The following is a 21,712-nucleotide window of genomic DNA, read 5'->3' on the forward strand; positions in this document are numbered from 1 at the left end:
AGACCATGGTTGGTGTGTTCTAGCAACAGACAGAACCAAGTCAGGGAGGGGAGAGAAGATGGGGTGCTGGACAGGGAAGAGAAGGAGCTGCAGGTGTTGGCCACATGGTGAGCCCTCAGTAAATACCAGCTGATCTCAGCCACCCAGGAGGAGGGAGGCTGTGGGCCTGGAGACCATCTGGCTCAAGCACTGTGTCACTCCCCAGGTTGGAACCTCCTTTAGCCAAGGTCAAGTTTTGCAGCAAGCCCTTGGTGCTCTGCAGGGATGTCCAAGGTCCTGGCTACTATGGTCTCCAAGGACATGACGTCCAACAACAGTAAGTACCCAGCTGGGGTGGGCTCTCTCAAAGATCAAAGATGGTGTTGGGAGCCTGGGACAGTGAGGTCTAGATTTAATCCAGGGTTCAGGTGATTCTAAATCAAGCCGTAGGGCAGAAATCACAGTTTGCCAGGTTCCCTAGAAACCCCATGTACTAGAGTCCTAAGGTTGCTAGAACAAAGTACCACCCCAGACTGGTGTCTTTTTTTTTTTTTGATATGCCTTTATTGATTTCAGAAAGAGGAAAGAAGAGGAAGAGAGAGAGATAGAAACATCAATGATGAGAGAGTCATTGAGCAGCTGCCTCCCGCACAGCCCCTACTGGGGATCGAACCCGCAACCTGGGCATGTGCCCTGACTGGGAGTCGAACCTTCATCTCCTGGATCATAGGTCGATGCCCAACCACTGAGTCACACCGGCCGGGCAGACTTGTGTCTTAAACAACACAATTGTCTCATGGTTTGGGGGATGGAAGTCCAAGATCAAGGGTTGGTTCCTTCTGAGGGCCATGCAGGGGAATCTATTCCATGGCTTTCTCCTTGCTTCTGTTAGTTTGCCAGCAATCTATGATGTGCCTTGGCTGGTAGACTTCAGTCTCTGCCTTCATCTTCACATAGTGTTCTGCCTTTATGTGTACGTGTTACAAATTTCCCCTTTTTATTAAGGGCAGGTGTCATACTGAATTAGGCACAATTTTTAAAATTGGTAAATGTGGTAAAATACACATAAAATTTAGCATTTTTATTTTTAAGTATTTAAAGCATTTTCATGCGTCCAGTTCAGTGATATTAAGTACGTTCACACTGTTGTGTAACCATCACCACCATCCATCTCCAGAACAGTCTTCATCTTGACTCTGCAGCCATTAAACATTAACTCCCTATTTTCCTTCCCCTAGCCCCTGGCACCCACTATTCTACTTTCTCTCTCTATGAATTTTACTCCTCTAAGGATCTCATATAAGTGGAATCATACAGTATGTGCCCTTTTGTGACTGATTTCTTTTACTTAGTATGATGTCCTCAAGGTTTATCTATGTCTTAGCACATAGGCAGAGGCATTTTTAGTGAAAAGGCAAGTGGCATCTAAGTATGTTTACGTATAAAATACCTCTGAGTAGATATACAAAAATCTGTCCGGCAGTGAAGGCTTCAGGTAAGGATCTATCATCATAGAAACACATCACATCAATCGTCACCATATCAACACATCAAACCTGCATTGTCAGAAAGATTTGCTATGTACGTGCATTGCTTTTTCAATTCAGAAAAAATTAAATTTCGTTAGGGTTTTGTCTTGTTTTTGGATTTGGTTTATTTAAATTACAGTGGTATCTTCTGATGTTTATAATATGGTTAATTAAAGTTTACTACCTGGAAATTTAATCATATAATCACTAAGAAAGAAAGTTAGAAAACAATGAAGATTCAGCAACCTGTACCCCTGAGTTCTCCACAGGCCTCACCACTCCCTACAGCCTCAGCCTCCTTCCCCTTTACCATTATATGTGCTGCCTGGCCTTGAAGGCATTTAAGTTTTCAGCCCTAGGTCCTGACCTTCATGCCAGTCCCACAGGACTCTGCTCTTCCTCAGTCTTCCTACACCCATGACCCATCTGCTCAGGACCTTGCCCTTGGTAGTATACCATCCATCTCCCAGGCCCTCACTTCCCCTTCATCATCCCAGGTCACCCTCTCCCACACTGGTCCAGGAGGACCGGCTCCCTGAGCTTTCCACCAGAGCACACCTCTGTGCTCTCCAGTAGTCCCCACCCCATTGCCCTCTCAGCTGGCTGCTCTCCCAGGCTCGCATAGACTGGAACCTCCAAGCTGCAAAAGATTCCTGAGTTAGGGTTGGAGGAAGTATGAGTCCAAAGCCTCCTTCCCTGTGGGTATCAGCTGAAGGGAGAACAAGGAAATGGGAGTCTCTGACGGCCCAACCCTGATGGAAGAACCTGGGCAGCTCCCAGCAAAAGCGCTGGCAGGGCAAGAGGAAGATGCTTAGATCCATGACCTCCTTGTATAATCCTGCACTGCTCTTCAGGAACAAATTGAAGGATGTGAAAGGGAAGGCAGCTTCTGTGTGCCAGGCACATGTGCTAGGAAAATTTGTGGCTATTTTCTTGCACAATCCTTACAATTTCCCAGCAAAATGAGCACGATTATCTCAGATGTGGAAACTGAGGCTCCAAGAAGCTGAGAGACTTGCCAAGCCCACTTTGCAAGCAGGTGAGGGTGCTGGGGCTAGAGCCCTACAGTATGTCTGAGTCTTTCCCCAGCCTCATGCTGTGTTCACAGCTATCACAAAATATGCCATTTGCTGTGGCCCTCACTTTTGTGTCTCCCCAGAGGACAACCTGGAATCCACAAACAACAATCCTCCTTCAATCACTGAAGAAAAAAAGAAACATAGGAAAAACAACAAAGGTACCTCTGGGGCAGGGAGCTGAAGTCCCAGGTAGTGGGGGGCACACTCTCTCCCTCAGCTGCAGATGCCTTCAGGCCTAGTCCTCAGTGTGAAGGGCAGAGGTAATGCTTCTGTTTCCAGTAGGAAATGGGCTACTGAGACCTGAAATAGCAGGAACATAAACAAAGTAGGATGTTTCCTCCAGTAATGGGAAATGTGGGAAGCAGTCCATGGTTCCATGAGGCTCCAGCAATAGCAGTTCTACAAAATTATCCAGGTGACCATATCCTAAGTCTTCCTCCTCTTATCTGTAGGGCTTTCAACCGCTGTGTTGTCACACGGTCACAAAATGGCTGCTGCTGCTGCAGCCATCACATCTCCTCCCAGACAGGTAGAAGGACCAAAGAGAAGGGCAAACTGCCCACCTGCCAGCTCAGCGCTCCCTGGGAAAAGATTCTTCCCAGAAGCTCCACCCAACCATTTCTGACTACATTTTTTTTTTGGTCACAGGGCCATCAGTACCTGCAAGGGAGGCTGAGAAGTATAGCTTTTCAGCTAGGCACATGGCTGTCACCTATTAGGAAGAAGAAGGGTAGACAGCTAGCTGCATATGCCTCATCCTCTGAGCCCCTTGCTTTGTCACTCCACGCCCTGGCTTCCCCGACCCCCTCCTGGTTTCTGTTCTGCCCCCACCACCCCCCAAGACTCCTGGGCTTACAGGCCAGTCTGGCCTTTCTTCGGAGGTGTGCAGATGTGAGCATGCTCCCTGCACCTGACCTTCACAGGTGAAGCCCTCGCCCCTCAGCCCCCCCCATTTCCTCTTTCTTTTAATAACTAAAATCCCAGCCTGCCCAGAAGGAGACACTAAAGTCCAGGGAACTACATGAGCTCACATGCCTATCACCAGATTGGGCAGTAGACAAGATTTTGCCACATTTGCTTCATCTATCCCTTTTCTCCTTTCCTTTTTGGTCTTTGCGAAAATATAGGGTGTCCCCCAAAAATGTATACACACGTGTTAAATAATTATAAAGGCAGTGTTTATCAAAATACATTTCATTTTCAAAATTGAGCTGTCAGCTCTTAAAGTGTGTATACATTTTGGGGGGACACCCTGTATTTTAAAGTAAAATCCAGACATGTCATTTCATCGCTATATACCTCAATGTGCATTTTTCAAAAATAAGGACATTTTCTTATAAGCCCACAATGAAGGTAAGCAGTCCGTCATCAGATTTACCCAATTATCTAAGAAATGTCTGCCTCCAGAAGATTTGTTTTAATCAGGATTCAAATGAGATCGGAACATCTTCAGTCTCTTTTAATCTAGCAGAGCCACTCCCCCACGTCCTTACATTTTCTGTGCCTGGAGCTGTTGGAAATGGTGTTAATTATCCTGTAGAATGTCCTTTGTGATGTGTCTTCTTCCTAGTGCTGGCGTCCTAACTGTTTCTCTGTTCCCCGTACTTTTAATTGGACGCTAGATGTTTGATAGGATGGATCCACGTCTCACTTTGTCCACAGACTCCTTCCTAGGTGGGCTGGGTGCCCCCTACCACCTTTCATGAGAAGCCCACACTCCCAGCTGCCTCCCTGTTAGCCATACTGTGCATTGCTGTGCACCAATCAGAGGTGGTCAGCGATGTCCTCAGGACGTCGGGGCACTATGTGTCAAGACACACCATGGCGAGTGCACCCTGGTGTCACAGTGTGCCACTGCAGCCATTAATGTTTGCTTACACGGTCCACAAAGAATTAGTAATTTCACAAGGAACTGCTGATGGTAAAGTGTTCTTTTTAAAAGAATATATGAAATTATTTAAAATGTGTGTTGAAAAGTACTAGAAGAAAATACCCCCCAAAATGTTACCAGCAGTTGATTCAAAGCAAATAAGTTTGGTTTATTTTATCACATTCTCTCTCACTTTCAAAAATTTTTTGTTTTGTTTCCAATGAACCCTGTTTCTTTTCAATCAAGGGTAGGCTGGGGGAAGCAACCAGATTTTTAAGCCCTTCTTTTGGTGCCTTTTGGCTCCTGTTCTTCCTGACACCCTCTGAGCTAAGCTGTAGGAACCTCTGTCTCCCTAAGCCCTGGGGGTGAAGGTAGCAGAACTGGGGTGCTTCATAGTCCCCACCTCCCCAAATTCTTGCACTGCTTCCCCAGACCTCAAGCACATTGCCCTCGCCCACCCCCAAGCCTATCCTTCCCCTGGGAGGCTGGTGGAGACTCCTGCAAAGACAAGGCATATTCAACTAGAGTGCCCACTTCCCACTTGCAGGCAGGCTCCTCACTCTGGAGTCAGCAGACTCTCGCTTCCCTTCTCTACAGAGTAGGGGTTCCTGAGGCTTTAAATGAGAGAGGACAGAGGGCCAGGGACATAGCAGATGTCTGAGACACAGGAGGGGCTGTGTTCACGAGGTCTCTTTCAGATGCAGGGACAGAAGCCCAATTCCAACTAGGTTAAACCAGACAGGTGAGTTTACGGAGCTGGAAGGTCCAGGGGTGGACTTCAGGCACATCTGGACCCAAAAGAACATTTGTCACTTGCTCAAGCTTTCATGGAAGCTCCCTGTACTGGGCTGGGAGGGCTTCGGGACCTCAGAGGCACAGATCTCAACTTGGAAGAGTTGCCTCATATCTCCAATGAGGTATTTCCCTCCCCAGTGCCTGTAATTGTTCCAGACCGTTCAGCTAACCCTTTCCATATGTCTGGGAAAGTGGATTTCTTCCTGCTCAGAGATCAAGAGCGGAATAAGTCTGTCGCAGTGAGTATCCAGGACCCACGCCTGCCCCCAGCTCTTTCTTCCTTTACACAAACAGCAGCCAGCCTGATGTCAGAAGAGCACGTTCCTCAGGTCACTCACTCTAGAATGGTCAGCAATTCCTACAAAATCAACTCGAAACTCTGCCTGGCTCTCAGGTCTTTGACCTGTCCCACTGTTACCCAGTTTCATTGCCATTGTGCCTGGGCCTTTGTCAGGTTGGGCTCTAGGAGCTGCTGTGGCCACACAGCCTCAGCACCCTGTTCCACAGAGCCCCCGAACCTCACCATGACCAAAAGCAGGTGCCCAACATCTTCTAAACACAAATCTTCTGCACCGGGATTCTAGAGGGTTACATTTTCCCAATTTGGTTATTATACAGGGTTGTGCAAACTAGCAGGCTCACACTGGATCCTGCTACAGCTAGGTTTTCCCTAAGCAGTGCTATTCATAGGCTGAATTGGGTTTTGTACCTGTCAAGCCCAGCAGGAAATAGAACCGACCCGGGAAAGGCCAAATGAAGAGTTTACATGAGGCCTATCTGATGCCCAGCCCATGAGGGGTGTGGAGACCCTCAGGGTCTGAACAGCAGAAGGGGCTGGGCACCCCAGCAGCCAGAGATCTGAACTAGGTCCCTGGGGAAAAAGAGCCTCCAACCCTGACCCCACTCCCATCCTGGGATCCTCCCAAGTGAAGGGCTGGGGCCATCAGCCAGGGTGGGGTGGAGAATAGGTAGGGAGGTCCAGACCCCCAATGACAGCACAGCCCCAACACTGAGGAGCTTGCAGATCAAACTCGGGTTTTCAGGTTTCTCTTGGAAACTCAGATCTAGTTTCTCTGAACCTCAGGATGTCAGATTCAGCAAATCACAGTACAAGGCACTCAATTTAAGTGTGAATTGCAGATAAACCAGGAATCATCTTTTAGTGAGTATGTCCCTTAACTACTGATCTAGAATGCATAGTGACTGGCGGGCAGCCCGTCCTTCATCTGCCCAGCTCTGGCACCTGCCCTCCCCCTCTGGCGCAGGCCCCCAGGGCGCTCCCACATGCACCCAGCCCCACAGCCTCTCCCGCGAGTGGCACGTGGGCACCCCCCACACACCTGCCCGGACCGAGTGCGCACAACCTCAAGTCCAGGAGACCCTGGCGCGGGGCAAAGCAGAGGGGAGGCAAACGGGGCGGGGGGCGGAGGCTGGCCCTGCGGGACCCCGTCTGACCCTCCCGGCCCGCCCCCAGGAGCGGGAGCAGAAGAGGTCGCTGCGTGTGCACGAGAAGATGACCTACTCGTCCAAAGTGTCGGCCAAGCACACCAGCCTGCGGCGCCAGCTGCAGCTGGAGGACCAGACGGAGGATCAGGAGGTTTACGAGGAGGTGGAGCAGCTGAGCTCCTTCCACGACCAAACCTCCTGGAAGCTCTTCATGACCAAAGGTGCTGCTCCTCCCTCCGTGACCCGGGATCTGCCCTGCTGCCCCAGAGGGCAGTGCTGTGAAAGTGCTTGGAGAGCCGGGGCTGCAGTGCGGTGGGGAAGGGGGATCTGCTCTGTCTGACCCCGGCCTCCAGCGTCACAAAGGTCACATCCAGTGATCTGAGTTCCAGTATTGCATGCATTCTGGGTATTGACCATGTACAATGAATGCAGGCTGTATAAATAGAGGCATTTCACTTGGAGATAAAGAGAGTCAACGCAGAACTAGGCTGCCTGGGTTCAGATCTCAGCTTCAGCATTTAATGGCTGCCCCATCCTAGGCAAGTTAGCCAACTCCTTTACTCCAAGATCTTAGCTTCAGCATTTAATGGCTGCACCATCCTGGGCAAGTTAGCTAACTCCTTTACACTGCTGTTTCCTCTCCTGGCTGATCACAGTAGCAACCTCATGGTTCTGGGATTCAACCTGGGCAGACACTGCAGGAAGTGAGAAAGAGCTGTGTGTGTGTGTGTGTGTGTGTGTGGTTATTTTTGTGACCCAGTAGGAAATCTTAAGTACTGAAAATGCATTAATATTCTACCAACCCAGATGATAAAGTATAATATCACTAAGTTAGAGAGAAGTAGTTGGGATCAGAGTCCTGGAACCCCTGGGACTACAGGTATATTGGATTCAGGTGAATATAAACACAGGGAGACCCCCAGTGTCCACCCGGACACCTGTGGCTTATTCTTTGGGGTAGGAAGCCTTGCATTTGCTTTGACGATTGTGTGCCAAGCTCTGCATGGGGGAAGCAGCACAGCATGTGTTTTCTTTCTGCCTTCACCCTCCATTCCTAAGACCTGGGAGAGGCAGGTGGCACCTGGATGGGGAAGCCTGGACCCAATGTGTTTGGACACAAGACTGCTTGTCAGCTTCCCAGCTTTGGCTTCCAGTGAGGAGCTGGGTCTTCTTGAGGCAGGGACTTCCCCAGGGTTGACCAGGGAGACAGGGTCTTAGTGGGCTCACTGCCAGGCATCTAGGCTTAAAACGGGGCTCCTGCAGCACCCAGCTTCATCTGGAAAGGGGAGGATTTGAGAGACAAGAAAGAGAGCAATGTGGTTTTGCAGTCCTTTCCACCATCCCTGGGTTCTGCAAAGTTGGGGAGTGTCTAGGTCTTCCTTTCCAGAAAGGCCAAGGCCCTTGGCTCCAGCATCCTGCCTCTCTGCCTGTACCCTGGAAGGTCATCCAGAGGCCCACCTTAATTTCCTCCCACCTGGTTTAAACCCTGGCAGTGTAGACTTAGCTGCTGCCCAAATTGGGCCCTGGGGACTAAGGGTACCCCAAGTTTAGATTGTGCTGCTCCATTTTTCTCTCTGGTCTTGGGGAACAGGCCTTTTGTTATGAAGTCCAGTTGGGTGAAACCTCCAGGGTTAGGGGTGTCCAGAGTCTCATTCCCAGTGACAGGAGTATGACAGCAAGAGAGGTTCTTTCTACCTGGACCCGTCTCCAGGCATGGAGATGTGATAGATCAGCAGAGCCTTCTCTCCTTGTGCTGGAGGCAGGGCTTGCTCTCCCACGGTCTCTGTGATAAGCTGGGCCTTGCGGCACAGCACTGCACCAGGAGCAGCCGACCGGCTCCCCACTTCTGCCTGTGTGCCCATCCTCAGCCACGAACCTGAGCCTCTTTCCCACAGCCCCCACACCACCCCCACCACCCCAGATGCCTCCCTTCTCTCATTGCAGAAAAGAAAGAGGAACTTGTAAACATAAACAAGTACATCAAGCAGAAACGGCAAATGTTCCTCATCCAGGTAGGCCCATCTCCCCTGAAGGGGACCTGGGTGGTCTGTCCATCGAGCTTAATTCCTGCTCTGGTGGCCCGCAGTATGCCCTGGATATGAAGCAGAGTGAGATCCAGCGCCTGGAGATACTGGCAGCTAAGGAGGAGGCCGAGCTGGAAAAGGCCGAGAAGTCCCTGGAGAAGGATTCGATCCTGTTCGATGAGTTCCTCAGAGAGAATGACCGCAGCTCAGTGCAGGCCCTGAAAGAGTGAGCCTGCAGCTAGGGATGCCCCAAGGGTCCCTGGGCCTGTGCACACCCACCCAACCTAGCCTGCACCCAGTCTCAGCCCCTGCCTCTGCCCTTGCCCCTGACCCTTGACCCCAAACCAGGCCCCTGGTAACTCCCCCATCTCCAGCCCCGCCTGGGGGCAGTTTGCACACCCCTCTTTCACAATCTGAGATTGGCTCCATTCCCCCACCCCTCCCTCCAGGGCAGAGAAGGAGACCAAAGTGAAGATGGAGAAGATCACTGAAATCCGAGATCTGACCACCCAGATCATGAACATCAAAAGGTAAGGTCAGAGGAAAGCTGGGCCTGGGCTGGCCTGCCAGCATTTTCCTCCAGCGCGTCTCCCTGTCCAAGAGGTGCTCCTCCACAACACAAACCTCATCATCTTTCACTGAACCCTAAATATCTCAGGGCTTCGAAGCCCCGCAGGCTGCTGCCCATCTTATAAATGAGGTGACTAAGGCCAGGAGAGATTCACTGACTTTCCCAAAGCCACACCACCAGGACACAGGGCTCACATGGATCTGGGGCTTCCGGGCTCCACCCTGGGAGGGGCAAGACAGAGTCCCTGAGGGCTGTCACTCTGGGACATATAACCCACATTGGTCCCTGCAGGTTGGGCGTCCTCTCCCTGGCACAACGGTACTTCTGTGCCTGCCCTTCTTGGCCAGGATGCATTGGCCAGACCCTGACCTCACCTGTCCCCTCCCTCGGTTCAGCGAAATCTCCAGATTTGAAGACACTCTGCAACATTACAAGGTCTACAAGGATTTCCTGGACAGGCTATCACCCAAGGACTGGTTGGAAGCACAAGAGAAGAAGCACTTGGCTCTGAAACAGTCCAAGGAGATCGCCAAGCTCTCCAAAGAGAATGCTATGCTCTCCCTAAAAGGGGACAAAGGTAGCAGAAAAGAGAAGACGGGTCCCTGGGTCCACCTATACCCTGTGCCCAGCCAGCAGAGGCCTTGAAGGTGCCCAGGCCGCGGGCTTGGCCCCTTCCATACCCTGCAGAGCCCCAGTTGGGGCAGCAGCCACCCCTTAGCCATGTGTGGCTCAGCACAGGGACCTACTTGAGGAAGCGGGGCTGGCTCTCAACTCAAACTCAAGGGGCTTTCCTCCGTGTGCCTGCCTCCTTCTGTCACTGAGGGGTCCCGGGGAACCCTGTGCCCCCAAGCAGTGTTGCTGCAGGCCTGGTTCCAGCCAAGGCCATCAGGGACCCCTCCCTCCCTTGCTCCCTGTAGGACCAGACATCAAGGGCAAGATGAGCTCCAGAGGTATGTGGCTGCCCCAGACTGGAGGGGCCCCACACTGGGTTGGGGCAAATAGAAACTATTCCTCTGCTTCCTCCAGAGGGCCAGAGCTCAAGGAAGCCCTGGAAAATTCTGCATGTGATACGGGCAGGGCACATCCTGTCCAGCAGCATCAGCCCCCAGCAGAACAGTCACCTCAGTGTGAGTGACAGGCTGGACTCCAAAGGGTGAGTGGGCTTGGGGGAGCTGCAAAGGTGGCTGAGACCTGATGGGGGTTGCTCCCCAGTGGCTCCATTTTCCTTCTTTGCCAAATGGGCATCAGTGTGTATACAATCTGAGGCCCAGGCCCAGTGAGTGCTTAGTAAGGGCCCTGCATTTATCACCTGTTTGCTGCAGGTAGATCAGGGCCTGGAGTCTCTCAGGCCTCAGCCCAGGATCCTCTGGCTGTGAGTCTGCTCTGGCCATTCTTCAGCCAGCAGAACCTGCCAATCCAGGGTGGGGGCCAAGGCCGGAGCAGGCACAGAGGGTGATTAAAGGAGATCTGAATGGTGAGCAAGATTGAGCCCCACCTCTGAGTGCTCCGAGCCTACAGCCTTTCCCGCACCCCAGAGGGCTGGCCCAGGATGGTCTCTGCCCATGTGGGGTGCTCAGGGTCAGTTGAAGGTGGCTGTGAGTGTCACAGGATAGCCATGAGGGCCATCAAGAACAACTGCCAAGGCCAAATCTAGATAAGAGAGATGGGCAAAAAAGGCCCTGAAAGTGGCTTTTTTAAAAAGGATGACAAATGGAGAGGGGCAGCCCTAGCAGGCGCCTCAGGTGCCAAGGCCCTGAGGCAGAGTCGGCGCCTACAGAGCAGGAAGAGAGCTGGCAGGGCAGGAGCAGAGTAACCTTGGACAGTGGGGGAGGTGAGAGTCGGGAGGGTGGCAGGGCCCCTACAGCTCCCAGGTGGAGGCCAAGATTTATTCTGACTAGAGAGAGATTAATTGAATTTTGAGAATTAATTGAATTTTGAAACTATCCCCTGGCTGCTATGTGACAGCTAGGGGACCAAGAGGAAGCTGGTGCCACCACCTGGGTAACTTGTGTGATGGACAAGGGGATGAGGGGCATGGGGTTGGAAAGATGCCATGGAAATGCAGGAGTCTACACCACTGGGGTGAGGCAGGATGGCCCAGGCTGGGCCCTGGCTCCCTGAACCCCATATTTCTCCACAGGTCCATATCTTCTGCCCTCTCCGTGCAGGAGGACCCAGACAGTGACGAGGAGGTCAGTGGCGCCCCTCTCGGCAGGGTCTGCAGGAGCCAGGGCCCCCCCACCACCGCACTGCCGCTCTCCCTCCCCCCCACACACACACAGCTCTGATTGCAGGAACTGGAGCTGTACTTCACGGATCCCCAGCAGCTCCTGGAAGTCCTCACAAACCTGGAGGAGCAGAACCTCTCTCTGATCCAGAACACACAGGAGATGGAGGAGACCTTAGAGGAGCTGAAGTTCACCTTAAAAAATACTCAGGTCCGCATGTAAGTCTCGAGTGGGGCCACCCAGGCCAGTGAGGGGTGGGCTCTGTCACTGGCTGCTATCCTGGGACCTCAACAGCCACTGGGAGCTGGACTGTGTGCATCCCCACCCTCCTTGTCCATAGCCCTGGCCCTTCCCTGACTTCTGTTTTCTGGAAAGTTCCATTTGAAGTCAGTGCCTGGCTCTGGTGAGAAAATATGTCCTATTGGATAGGGAATCCGGGTGTCATGGGGACCCAGGAGTGTCCTGGAAGTAGGTCATGTGAGTGGAGCCATATCAGACTGGCCCATCCCCACCCTGGAGCAGTCTATAGCCAGAGGGGGATGTCTTAAGGACCTCTCACCCCAGGTGCATTCTGCTGATGCCAGACCCAGGAGAACTGGGCAGGGTCAGGCTGGGGCAATAGGTGAGGCCTGTTGGGAACAAGGAATTCACGGCCAGACACAGACTAAACACCTCTTCTGGGTCAGGCCTGGGTCCAGGCCCTCCAAGGATAAGGTAAGGCTCTTCCTCATTGAGCTGACATTCCATGGGGCAGACAGACAACAGATGGGCCCACAGATTTGACTTGTAGATACTGACACATGCTGGGAGGAAAATTAAGAGAATGATAGGAGAAGGGGCTAAAGTGGAGGGTGGCACAGATTGGTGAGGGCAGGGGAGGCTTCCTGGGGAAGATGTCATTTGAGCCAGGTACTTCCTGAGTGATGGGAAGCCACATGGTGATCCGGGAAGAGAGTGCCAGGCAGAGGGAAAGCAAGTGCAAAGGCCCTGAGGTGGGAGCCAGCCCAAGGCTTCAATGTCCCATGGGGAAGCCATTTTCCTTAATACCATGTCTTGTTGGCCCATGTCCTGCCACGGAGAAGCTCCTGCTGAGAGTCTCCAGACTTATGTGAAACGACCAGCTTTCAGGCAAGATTGTGTTTCATAGAAAGCTGGAAGGTAGCAGAGACACACATAGAGATGAGCTGGGGAGAGGCAGGCAGGCTCCCAGATTCTAAGAACCTAGTGAGAGGACACATGCAGGTACACGTAGAGCTCATAGAATCCTGGGGGTACTGTCCAGTAACTGGGCTTCAGCCAGCTGAGCCACTTCAACAGCTTATTTCCAGAGTCACAGTCCAAACACATTTAACTTCCATGAACTCAACTACCCTTCCTCAAGAAAAAAAAAAATTTTTTAATATACAACAAATAAACCATCTGAATAGGCCTATCTATTGAGGAAATTAAATCAATAATTAACCTTCCAAAACAGAAAGCATCAGGCCCAGATGGGTTCACAGATGAATTCTACCAAATATTTAAGGAAGAAATTATACCAATTCTGTACAATCTCTTGCAGATAATAGAATACTTCCTAACTCACTTTATATGACCAGTATTCTCTAATACCAAAGCCAGTCAAAAACATTACAAGAAAAGAAAAGTATTGGGGAGAAAAAGGGACATCTGTAATATTTTAAACAAAAATAAAAATTTTTAAAAAAAGAAAGAAAAGTACAGACCAGTATCTCCCATGAACATAGATGTGAAAATCCTCAACAAAATACTGAATTCAGCAATATATAAAAAGAATTCTATACCATGACTAAGTACGATTTTCCCCAGATATGCTAAGCTGATTCTGCATTTGAAAATCAATTTTAAAAACAATCAATAAGCTAAAAAACAAAAAAAATCACGATCATATCAATAGATGCAGAAAAAGCATTTGATAAAATCTAATCATTCATAATAAAAACTCTCAATAAATTAAGAATAGAGGGGAACTACTTGAACCTGATTAAGGACATCTACAAAAACCTTACAGTTAACACCATGCTTAAAGCTTCTTGCTAAGATCAGAAACAAGGCAAGGATGTCCTCTCTCTCCATTCCTTTTCAGCATAATACTGGGAGTCCTAGCTAATGCAGTAAGTAAGTTAAATAAAAGGTATTCAGATTGAGAAGGAAGAAATAAAGCTGTCTTTGTAGATGACCTGATTGTCTATGTAGAAAATCTGAAAGAATCAACCAAAAAAACTCTCCTAAAACTACTAAGCCACTGTAGCAAGGTTAAAGATTGCAAATATACAAAAATCAATCACTTTCCTATGTATTAGCAATGAACAAGTGGGATTTGAAATTAAAAACAAAATACCATTTACGTTAGCACCCCAGAAAATGAAATAATTAGGTATAAATCTAACAAAAAATGTACCAGATCTATATGAGGAAAACTACAAAATTCTTTTTTTATTGAATTTATTGGGGTGACATTGGTTAATAAAGTTATATAGGTTTCAGGTGTACAATTCTACAACACATCATCTGTATATTGTATTGCGTGTTCAGCACCCCAAGTCAAGTCTCCTCCCATCACCATTCATCCCTTTACCCTCTCCTACCTCCCCCCACCCCCTTCCCTCTGGCAGTCACCACACCATTGTCTGCGTCCATGAGTCTGTCTTTTTTTCTTTGCTTAACCCCTTCACCCTTCTTGTTTTCTTATCTATTCAACTATCCTTCTGATTGGAGCATGTAATCCATTTACATTTAAGTAATTATTAATAAGTAAGTCATCATTACTATTTTATTATTCATATTTTATCTTTTTTTCCTCTTCTTAAAGTCCATTTAACATTTCTTATAATACTGGTTTAGTGGTGATGAACTCCTTTATAGCTTTTTTAGTCTGGGAAGTGTTTTCTTCTTTCTGATGCTATTGTAAATATAATGGTTTTTGTGTTTTCCTTTACAGATTGTTCATTATTTGTGTATAACAATGAACTGATATTGTTGACTTTGTATCCTGCTACTTTGCTGAATTCATTGATTAATTCTAACAGCTTTGTTGTGGAGTCTTTAGGGTTTTCTACATGTAAGATCAGATCATATGGGCAAACAGAGATAATTTTACCTCTCCTTTTCCAATTTAGATGCCTTTTTTTTTCTTACCTAATTGCTCTAGCTAGAACTTCCAGTGCTATGTTGAATAGATGTGGTCAAAGTGGGCATCCTTACCCTGTTCCTGATCTTAGGAGAAAAACTTTCAGTCTTTCAGCATTGAGTATGTTTGCGGTGGGTTTCTCACATAGGGCTTTTGTTATGTGGAGGTTAGTTTCCAATTCAGCCCAATAGCTCTAAGAAAATTTCAAACATATAAACATATAATAAAAGTAGAGCAAATAGTATAATGAGTCCCCAATCCCATCACCAGCATCAACAGTGATCAACTCATAGCCAACTCATAAATCAACTCCTCTCACCTGGAACCATCTTTCTTATTATTTTTAAGCAAATTCTTGGCATTGTATCATTTTATCTATAAATATTAGAGTAGATATTTCTAAAAAGATAGAGCTCTTTAACATAACCTCAATACCATCATATATTTTAAAAAGCCAGCAATCCTTAATATTTAATACCCATATCCATATGTGGTTGCCTTTTTAAGCTGTTAGTTTGAATTAGAATCCAAATTAAGATCACACTCAACTGGTTGTCTTTAAATCCCTTTTGGCCACCCTGTCTGATGTGGCTTAGTTGTTTGGGCATTTTCCTGTGCACAGAAAGGTTGCCAGTTCAATTCCTGGTCAGGGCACATGCAGGCGTGATCCCCAGTGGGAGCCATGCAGGGGGGAGCCATGCAGGAGGCAGCTAATTGGTGTCTCGCTTTCACATTGATGTTTCTCTCTCCCTCTCCCTTCCTCTAGCTCTAAAAATCAATTTAAAAGTTTGGTTTTTTTTTAAGATTTAGTTTAATAAATAAATGAATAAGTCCCTTTGATCTATATGTTCCCTCTCCATCTTATTGTCCCCCTGAAGTCCAGTTGTTAAAGAAACCAGATAACTTTTCTAGCAGCACAGTGATCCTTAGACTATGTGCACTGGACTCCCCCCAGGAATCTTGTAAAATTAAGTCTCTGACTAGGCAGGTCCTGATTGAGGCCTGGACTCTGCATTTTTGACAAACATGCAGGTGACACAAATGCCAGTTTGAGGACCAACAATGAGCAGTGCATCCCACGTGCCTCTGCATTTTCTGTACATCAGAGATGGGATCTAGTTAAGAAACAGAGATTGTGACCCAACGATTTTACATTTAAGAGAACTAGTGGGGGAAGATATCCCAATCACCTAAAGAGATAGAAACACCAGAACTCCACCACCACATCCACACAACAAAGGAGGGCAGGGGTGGAGCAGCACAGTGCCAGCTGCAGGGCATGTAGAGTAGCACACTAACTAGTTACGGCATTGAAAGTGAAGGAAATATTAAAAACTAGGTTAAAGCCAAATGCAATCCTGTATCCTTTAGGAGACATACCACTGACCCTAAAAGCACCCCATCCTGCAGTGGGCACTCAGGGTTGGAGGGAAGTAGGGTCTGATGCCAGGAGGTGCTCCCTGTTGTCATCCCAGGTGACCTGCTTGCACCCCACCAGCACCCTGAGAGGCGGGGTGGGTGTGTGAGCTACGTGTAGCCTCTCTGGACACCACGTCTGAGCCTCAGCCCAGGGGAACCAGCCAGACCAGCTCAGTACTCCTCCCAGTCTTCTGGACTCAGCCCTCGGCCCCACAGCTGGGGGAATGCAGCCTGGGGGGCTGCTATGGGGCTGAAGCCCTGTGGTGGTGCACGTGACAGACCATGGCACCCCCTAGTGGGCAAAAGAGCAGCAGCCTATGGCATTTTGCTTAAGATCCAGAAAATGTCAGTAGGTTCTAGCAACAAATGGAGATGCCACAAAATCATCATGGGGGTAGCGGGCCACGTCTGGGCCTCCCAGGCACTGCTGGTGGAGTGGCCCGATGGAGTGGCCCCATGTCATTGTGACTGGGACTTGCATGCAGCAGCCTGCACTAGGTGAAGCCATGCCAGCCTTAAGAGCTGGGATTCCAGCTTGAAAAACCCCAACATAAAATGGTCAGTGTCTGCCATGATTGTGAAAGATTATTTTTTTTAAAATATATTTTATTGATTTCAGAGAGAGAGGGGGAGGGATAGAAACATCAAAGATGAGTCATTGATCGGCTGCCTCCTGCACGCCTCTGACTGGGGATCTAGCCCGCAACCCGGGCATGTGCCCTGACCAGCAATCAAACCTCGATCTCCTGGATCATAGGTCAATGCTCTCAACTGCTGAGCCATGGCGGCAGGATAATTATTATTTTTTTAAAAAGGTATTATATTTAAAAGTTGATTGTTGCAATTCCATTCCTAAATATATACCCAAGAGACCTGAAAACATGTCCTCACAAAAGCCTGTCTGTGAATGTTCATGGCAGCTTTATTCCCATGAGCCAGAAGGTAGAAACCACGTGTCCTTCACTGGATGAGTGGGGCCACAAAGTGTAGTCTGTCCACTCAATGGAATATTATGTGATCATAAGGAATGAAGTTCTAACACATGCCACAAAGTGGATGGACCTTGAAAATATTGCACTGAATGAAAAAGTCAGACACAAAAGGCCACATGTACATAAGTCCATGCTTACAATATGTCCAGGAAAGAGATTTAAAGTAGAGGGCGAGTCAAGAATAGGGAGTGACTGCTAACTCGTACTGGGTTTCTCCCAGTGATGAAAATATTCTAAAATTAGATTATGGCCACATTGTGCAACTTCGTGAATGTACCAAAAACTGTGTTGGTGTTTTTAATGTTAGTTGTTAAAATTTAAGATCTTAAATTTTACCCCTGCACCTTCCAGTTACTTTTACCCCTGGGCATGCAGACACTTGGCAGTCATGGTCCCTTAGCCCTCAGGACAGCAGCAGGAGCAGTCAGGCTCAGAGAGGTGAAGTGCCCAGGGCCACGCTGAGTGAGCAGGGCCCTGCCGGTCCCCCATCCAGGGATAGGGAGGTCAACCAACTGAAGCAGTGGATCACCACGCTGATGATGGCCATCACCAAGGAGGAAGAGACAGCTGCCGAGCTGGAGCTCAAGGCCCGAGTCTTCCATTTCGGACAGTACAAGGGCGCGCAGGAGGTAGGCCCCCGGATGGCAGCCAGCAGGCGGTGGGTGTGGAAGGAGTGCAGATGGCCACAGGCTGGCGGCAGGGAGTGGGTTCCTCTAGGCATCTGCTGGGAGGAGGTCCAGAGCCCGGAGCTCTGACAGCAGGAAAGTAAGGCCCGAGATTCAGCTGTGCTCTGGGGCTACCACGGCCCCTCGCCACCTTTAGGCTCTGTGGACCTCACCAAGGGGCACTGACTGAAGAAGGCCTTTGGTCTTCAAACCCAAGGTACCCTGAGTGTTCCTGCTCCATGGCTGTTTGGCTGCCCAACACACCTCCATTCCTTCTTTCATTTGACAAATACATCTGGCTTCCTAAACATGTATAATGTACCCAGACAGGCACATCCCCAGGCCAGGGTGTGAGAGTGAGAATTCTGGGGTCATAGAAGGCCAGGGATGTTCCAGGCAGTGGGACCACGATTTGACACACACTCTTCTTGCTAGCACCCCAGCTTCCTAATTCATCCAAATTCCTATTGAGCACCTACTGTGTGCCAGGCACTGGGCTAGGTACACTGGATGCCACTATGAGCAGGCCAGTGTATCCCCACCTCTTGCTGGTCATCACTGGGCACCAGCTGTGCCCTGTGCCTGGCTTAAGCCTTTTTGCCCACTGTTCCTCATTTAGTCCTAAGACCACTGTTTTTTGAATGTTAGAACAGACTCAGAGAAGGGAGTTCATTGGGCCATGGCCGCACAGAAAGGTCACAGGATGTGGTCCTGTGAGGAGCTGAGGAAAGTGCAGGGGTGGCAGAGGGAAGGCTCCCAGGGCATTGGTGGACATATTGAGGCAGCTGGGGGAGGGGCTAAGAAATAGACATGAGCCCCAGTGGGGACTGGAACCCAAGATCTGGCTGACCACAAAAGAGCAAAGGGGGCGGGAGACAGGTCACAGCTCTAGCCAAGGAAAGTCCAGGTGTCCCAAGTTGTTTTCCCCATGCTTCCTGAGTGCTCACCTGTGCCAAGAAAGGCCCTGGGAGGTCCGCCATGCTGCACTGAGGGCAGACCATGGAGTTGGGGGCAGGGGCGGGGACAGGCCCGAGTGACTCCGCTGGTGGACTGCCCACCTCACAGGACAGGCTGCTGGAGAGCCTCAACCACAAGGTGCAGAACGTGTACCAGCAATGTATCAGCACCCAGCAGGAGTCCAACCTGGGCACCGTGCAGATGCTGACTATCATCGAACACCAGCTGGACGAGCTGCTCGAGAACCTGGAGCGTGTGCCCCAGGCCAAGATCGATCAGGCCGAGAAGGCCAAGGAGAAGGAGCGGCGCCAGAGGTGAGGGCTCAGGCCGTCCTCCACACCCCTGCTGCCTTGTCCTCCAAGAACTCCCGAATCAAGGGGAGTTCTCGCGCTAGGAGAGCCAGTGGCCAGGGCTCTGGGGGGGAACCGGAAGGGACACCAAGCTCAGCCTCAGTGAAGGAAGGCGCTCTTGTGGAGAGGAAGATGTCGTGGGGTCAGGGAGCCCAGGAGCCAAAGTGAGGTGTGGCTAGCACAGCCTCGTCTCCAAAAACAAGGGACACTTTTCTGGCTGGATTGGAGGGAAAGAGGCTGGCACTACCAGAGCCCAGAAGAGGGAAGGGGCAGACTCCGGTAGCAGCTGGTGGGAGCCCCGTTTAGTGGCACTGTCAGAACACTGGACACAGGTGGTGTGGGCCCGTCCTCCGAGAGGAGGCCAGAGAACTCCCCATAGGCCCAGTGGGGTGTAGGTGAGTTCCAGGGACCATGGCTCCTCTGGCCTGTGGGCTGCCTGGTTCACTCACTTCTGTGCAGAGCCCTGAGACACAGCCATCAGCAAAGAGCACTCTTTCTCTCCCATCAGCTCTCCTCGTGTCCTTGGTACCTCGCTCAGGGCAGACAATGGGCAAAGGTTTGAGAAATACGAGTACAAACAGGAAGGAGACAACACTACTAATCTTGCTGGGGTCTGGTCTTCAAGGGGGATGATGGGGAAGCCACAGGCACATGGGTCAGTGACCAGGGAGGAGGATCTAAGACCCTGGGCTTCCTGAAGGTATGAGAAGGTGGCCCTCAGACTGTCTCCCAGAGGAGCCCAGAGCTGGGATGCCCGGGCAAGGAGCAGGGCAGGACCAAGGCCCTGCCCTGGGAAGGGAAGGGTGGAGAGGAGTGGGAGTTTTCTCAGAAGAGGGTGGGCCATGGCCTGAGGGCTGTGTAGGAAGGAGCTGGGAAGGGGATTTGGCAGCCTCCAGTCCTTAATCCATCTCTTGTTGCCATTGTCATCTAGACTCCGGGAAGAGAAAGCCAGGATCCAGAAGCAGCAGCAAGAGGAGCGTCTGCGACGGGCCCAAATCCGGGCCCAGGCCGAGATCAAGAAGAAGGTGGGAAGTGTGGTCCTGGGGAGCTACTGCTGGGGAAGGGTCCCACGGCCAGGCACAGTGGGGCTGGGAAAAGCAGAGGGTCTGCAGCTGGGTCTGGTTCCCAAATCCTTTGTAGATGCTACTGCAGGGGTCCTGGGGTCATACAGCAAGGCCAGAATAGAGCAGGTCTCCTAGTCCTGGGCCTAGTCCTCAGGGCTGCCCTCCCCTTTCTCCAGAAGCCCTTCCCTGGGGCTGCCAGCCCAACTGCACAGTGACTGGTCTGGTCATGCCTTCCCAACCCTGCCCAGGTGAGGCTCTCAGCTCAGAGAGCTAGCACGAACAGTCAGCTGCCCAAAGTCCCACTGTACAACCTACGCCTCAGGCCAAACTCATCACTTGTCACTAGGGTCCCCTGGATTGCTGTGTCCCAAGGCCTCCACCCCACAGTGAACAGGCAGGAGCAGCCGCTTGCCTCTGGCAACAGAAAGCACGGTCTCTAATGCAGGCCCAAGCCCGAGCATGGTCCATGACGGACAAAAAAGGCTGATGGGCTTTCCCTGGAACAGACCAGCACTCTCCACTCTGTCCCGTGGGGAATGATGTACAATGAGGGGTCACCCCCTATCCCCACAGCAAGAGATGGGTTCCCTCTGTTTAGCCTGGTATTTCCCATCTGCGTTTCCAGGTATTCCCTCACACATAGCCCGCACACATCAGGGGCTTGCACCCCAGGGCACAGGCTTTAGTGCTGGGCAGACACACTTCTGAGTTGGCTCAGCAACTCCAGCTCTCAGCTTGTAGCTGACCAGGAGTGATCAGAGGCTGGGATGGTCCACAGGACTCCCCAGTCCCAGCTCCCCAGCCTTCTGGCAGGAGTGTGACCTTTTAGCATCTCGGTGGCACCTCTGGTGCACTGAGGTCATAGGCAGAGGGTTACTGAACCCGCTTCCTCTACAGAGAGGCAGAAGGTTGGTGTGCCGCTCCGAGCCCCCGGCCCTGAAAATCAAGGAGGAGTCTGAGCATGAGCTGGTGGACAAGGAGGAGGAGGAGCAGCTGTTCTTCTTCACCTAGCCTTCGGGGCGCTGCTCTGGCTGACCGCATGGGACCGCAGGAAGTGAGCAGGGCAGCGCTGGCCCACATGCAGCCACTGATGCGCCCCTCATGGTCTCCTGCTGTAGTTTCCTTACTCATGTGAAATAAACCCCATGGCCCTTTGGTGTCTAAGGACTGTTGAAGGAGGTAGACCCTATTTCCAAGTGCCAGCACTCCTCTTTAATCATTTCACCCTAAGCAAATGCTTGCGGGAAGAAGCCCATCTTGGCTCCCACCTAAAACAACTGCTTTGAGAGACCACGCTGGGCCACAGTGTGGGGCTAGCCCCACCACAGAGACAAGAAAAGCAAGCAGCAAGCTGGGCAGATGGAAGGGCTTGTGCCACTGACTGGAGAAAAATGTGAGTTCAACACTATATACACAATTCCTTAAAGTAAGTCAAGCAAAGTCTTCAGTGCGTAACTATACAAAAACTTTTATTCATTTGCACTAGGGGTTGGGTCCATTGCCAACAGGAAACCTCAGTGCCCAGAAAACTAACAGCTATTACCAATCACTGTAGTGGACACTCATTGGGGGACGTGTGGGAGAAAGGGCCAGCAA

The 21,712-nt window shown here is 50.4% G+C and overlaps 1 protein-coding gene across 1 annotated transcript; it reads left to right on the top strand.

Annotated features, from left to right (window-relative positions):
* Positions 1–264: 264 nt before the first annotated feature.
* On the top strand, positions 265–21,127 carry CFAP100 (cilia and flagella associated protein 100). Its single transcript, XM_016197359.2, has 16 exons — positions 265–316; positions 2,668–2,745; positions 5,391–5,491; positions 6,727–6,919; positions 8,643–8,710; positions 8,785–8,948; positions 9,172–9,252; positions 9,689–9,870; positions 10,211–10,243; positions 10,320–10,446; positions 11,434–11,485; positions 11,588–11,739; positions 17,574–17,709; positions 18,811–19,016; positions 19,984–20,077; positions 21,014–21,127. Exons 1-16 carry the CDS (start codon positions 265–267, stop codon positions 21,125–21,127), a joined length of 1,833 nt encoding a protein of 610 aa, XP_016052845.2.
* Positions 21,128–21,712: the final 585 nt, after the last annotated feature.

The sequence above is a fragment of the Miniopterus natalensis genome, chromosome 7 (assembly GCF_054644295.1).
Source record: "Miniopterus natalensis isolate mMinNat1 chromosome 7, mMinNat1.hap1, whole genome shotgun sequence".
Classification (NCBI taxonomy): domain Eukaryota; kingdom Metazoa; phylum Chordata; class Mammalia; order Chiroptera; family Miniopteridae; genus Miniopterus; species Miniopterus natalensis.

Bases quoted from the DNA above. Each gene is read 5' to 3' on its own strand.
- CFAP100 (XM_016197359.2), top strand. From the start codon at position 265: ATGTCCAAGGTCCTGGCTACTATGGTCTCCAAGGACATGACGTCCAAC. The intron at 9,253-9,688 runs GTAAGGTCAGAG...CCCTCGGTTCAG, and splicing joins CAGATCATGAACATCAAAAG to CGAAATCTCCAGATTTGAAG. The intron at 9,871-10,210 runs GTAGCAGAAAAG...TGCTCCCTGTAG, and splicing joins CTCCCTAAAAGGGGACAAAG to GACCAGACATCAAGGGCAAG.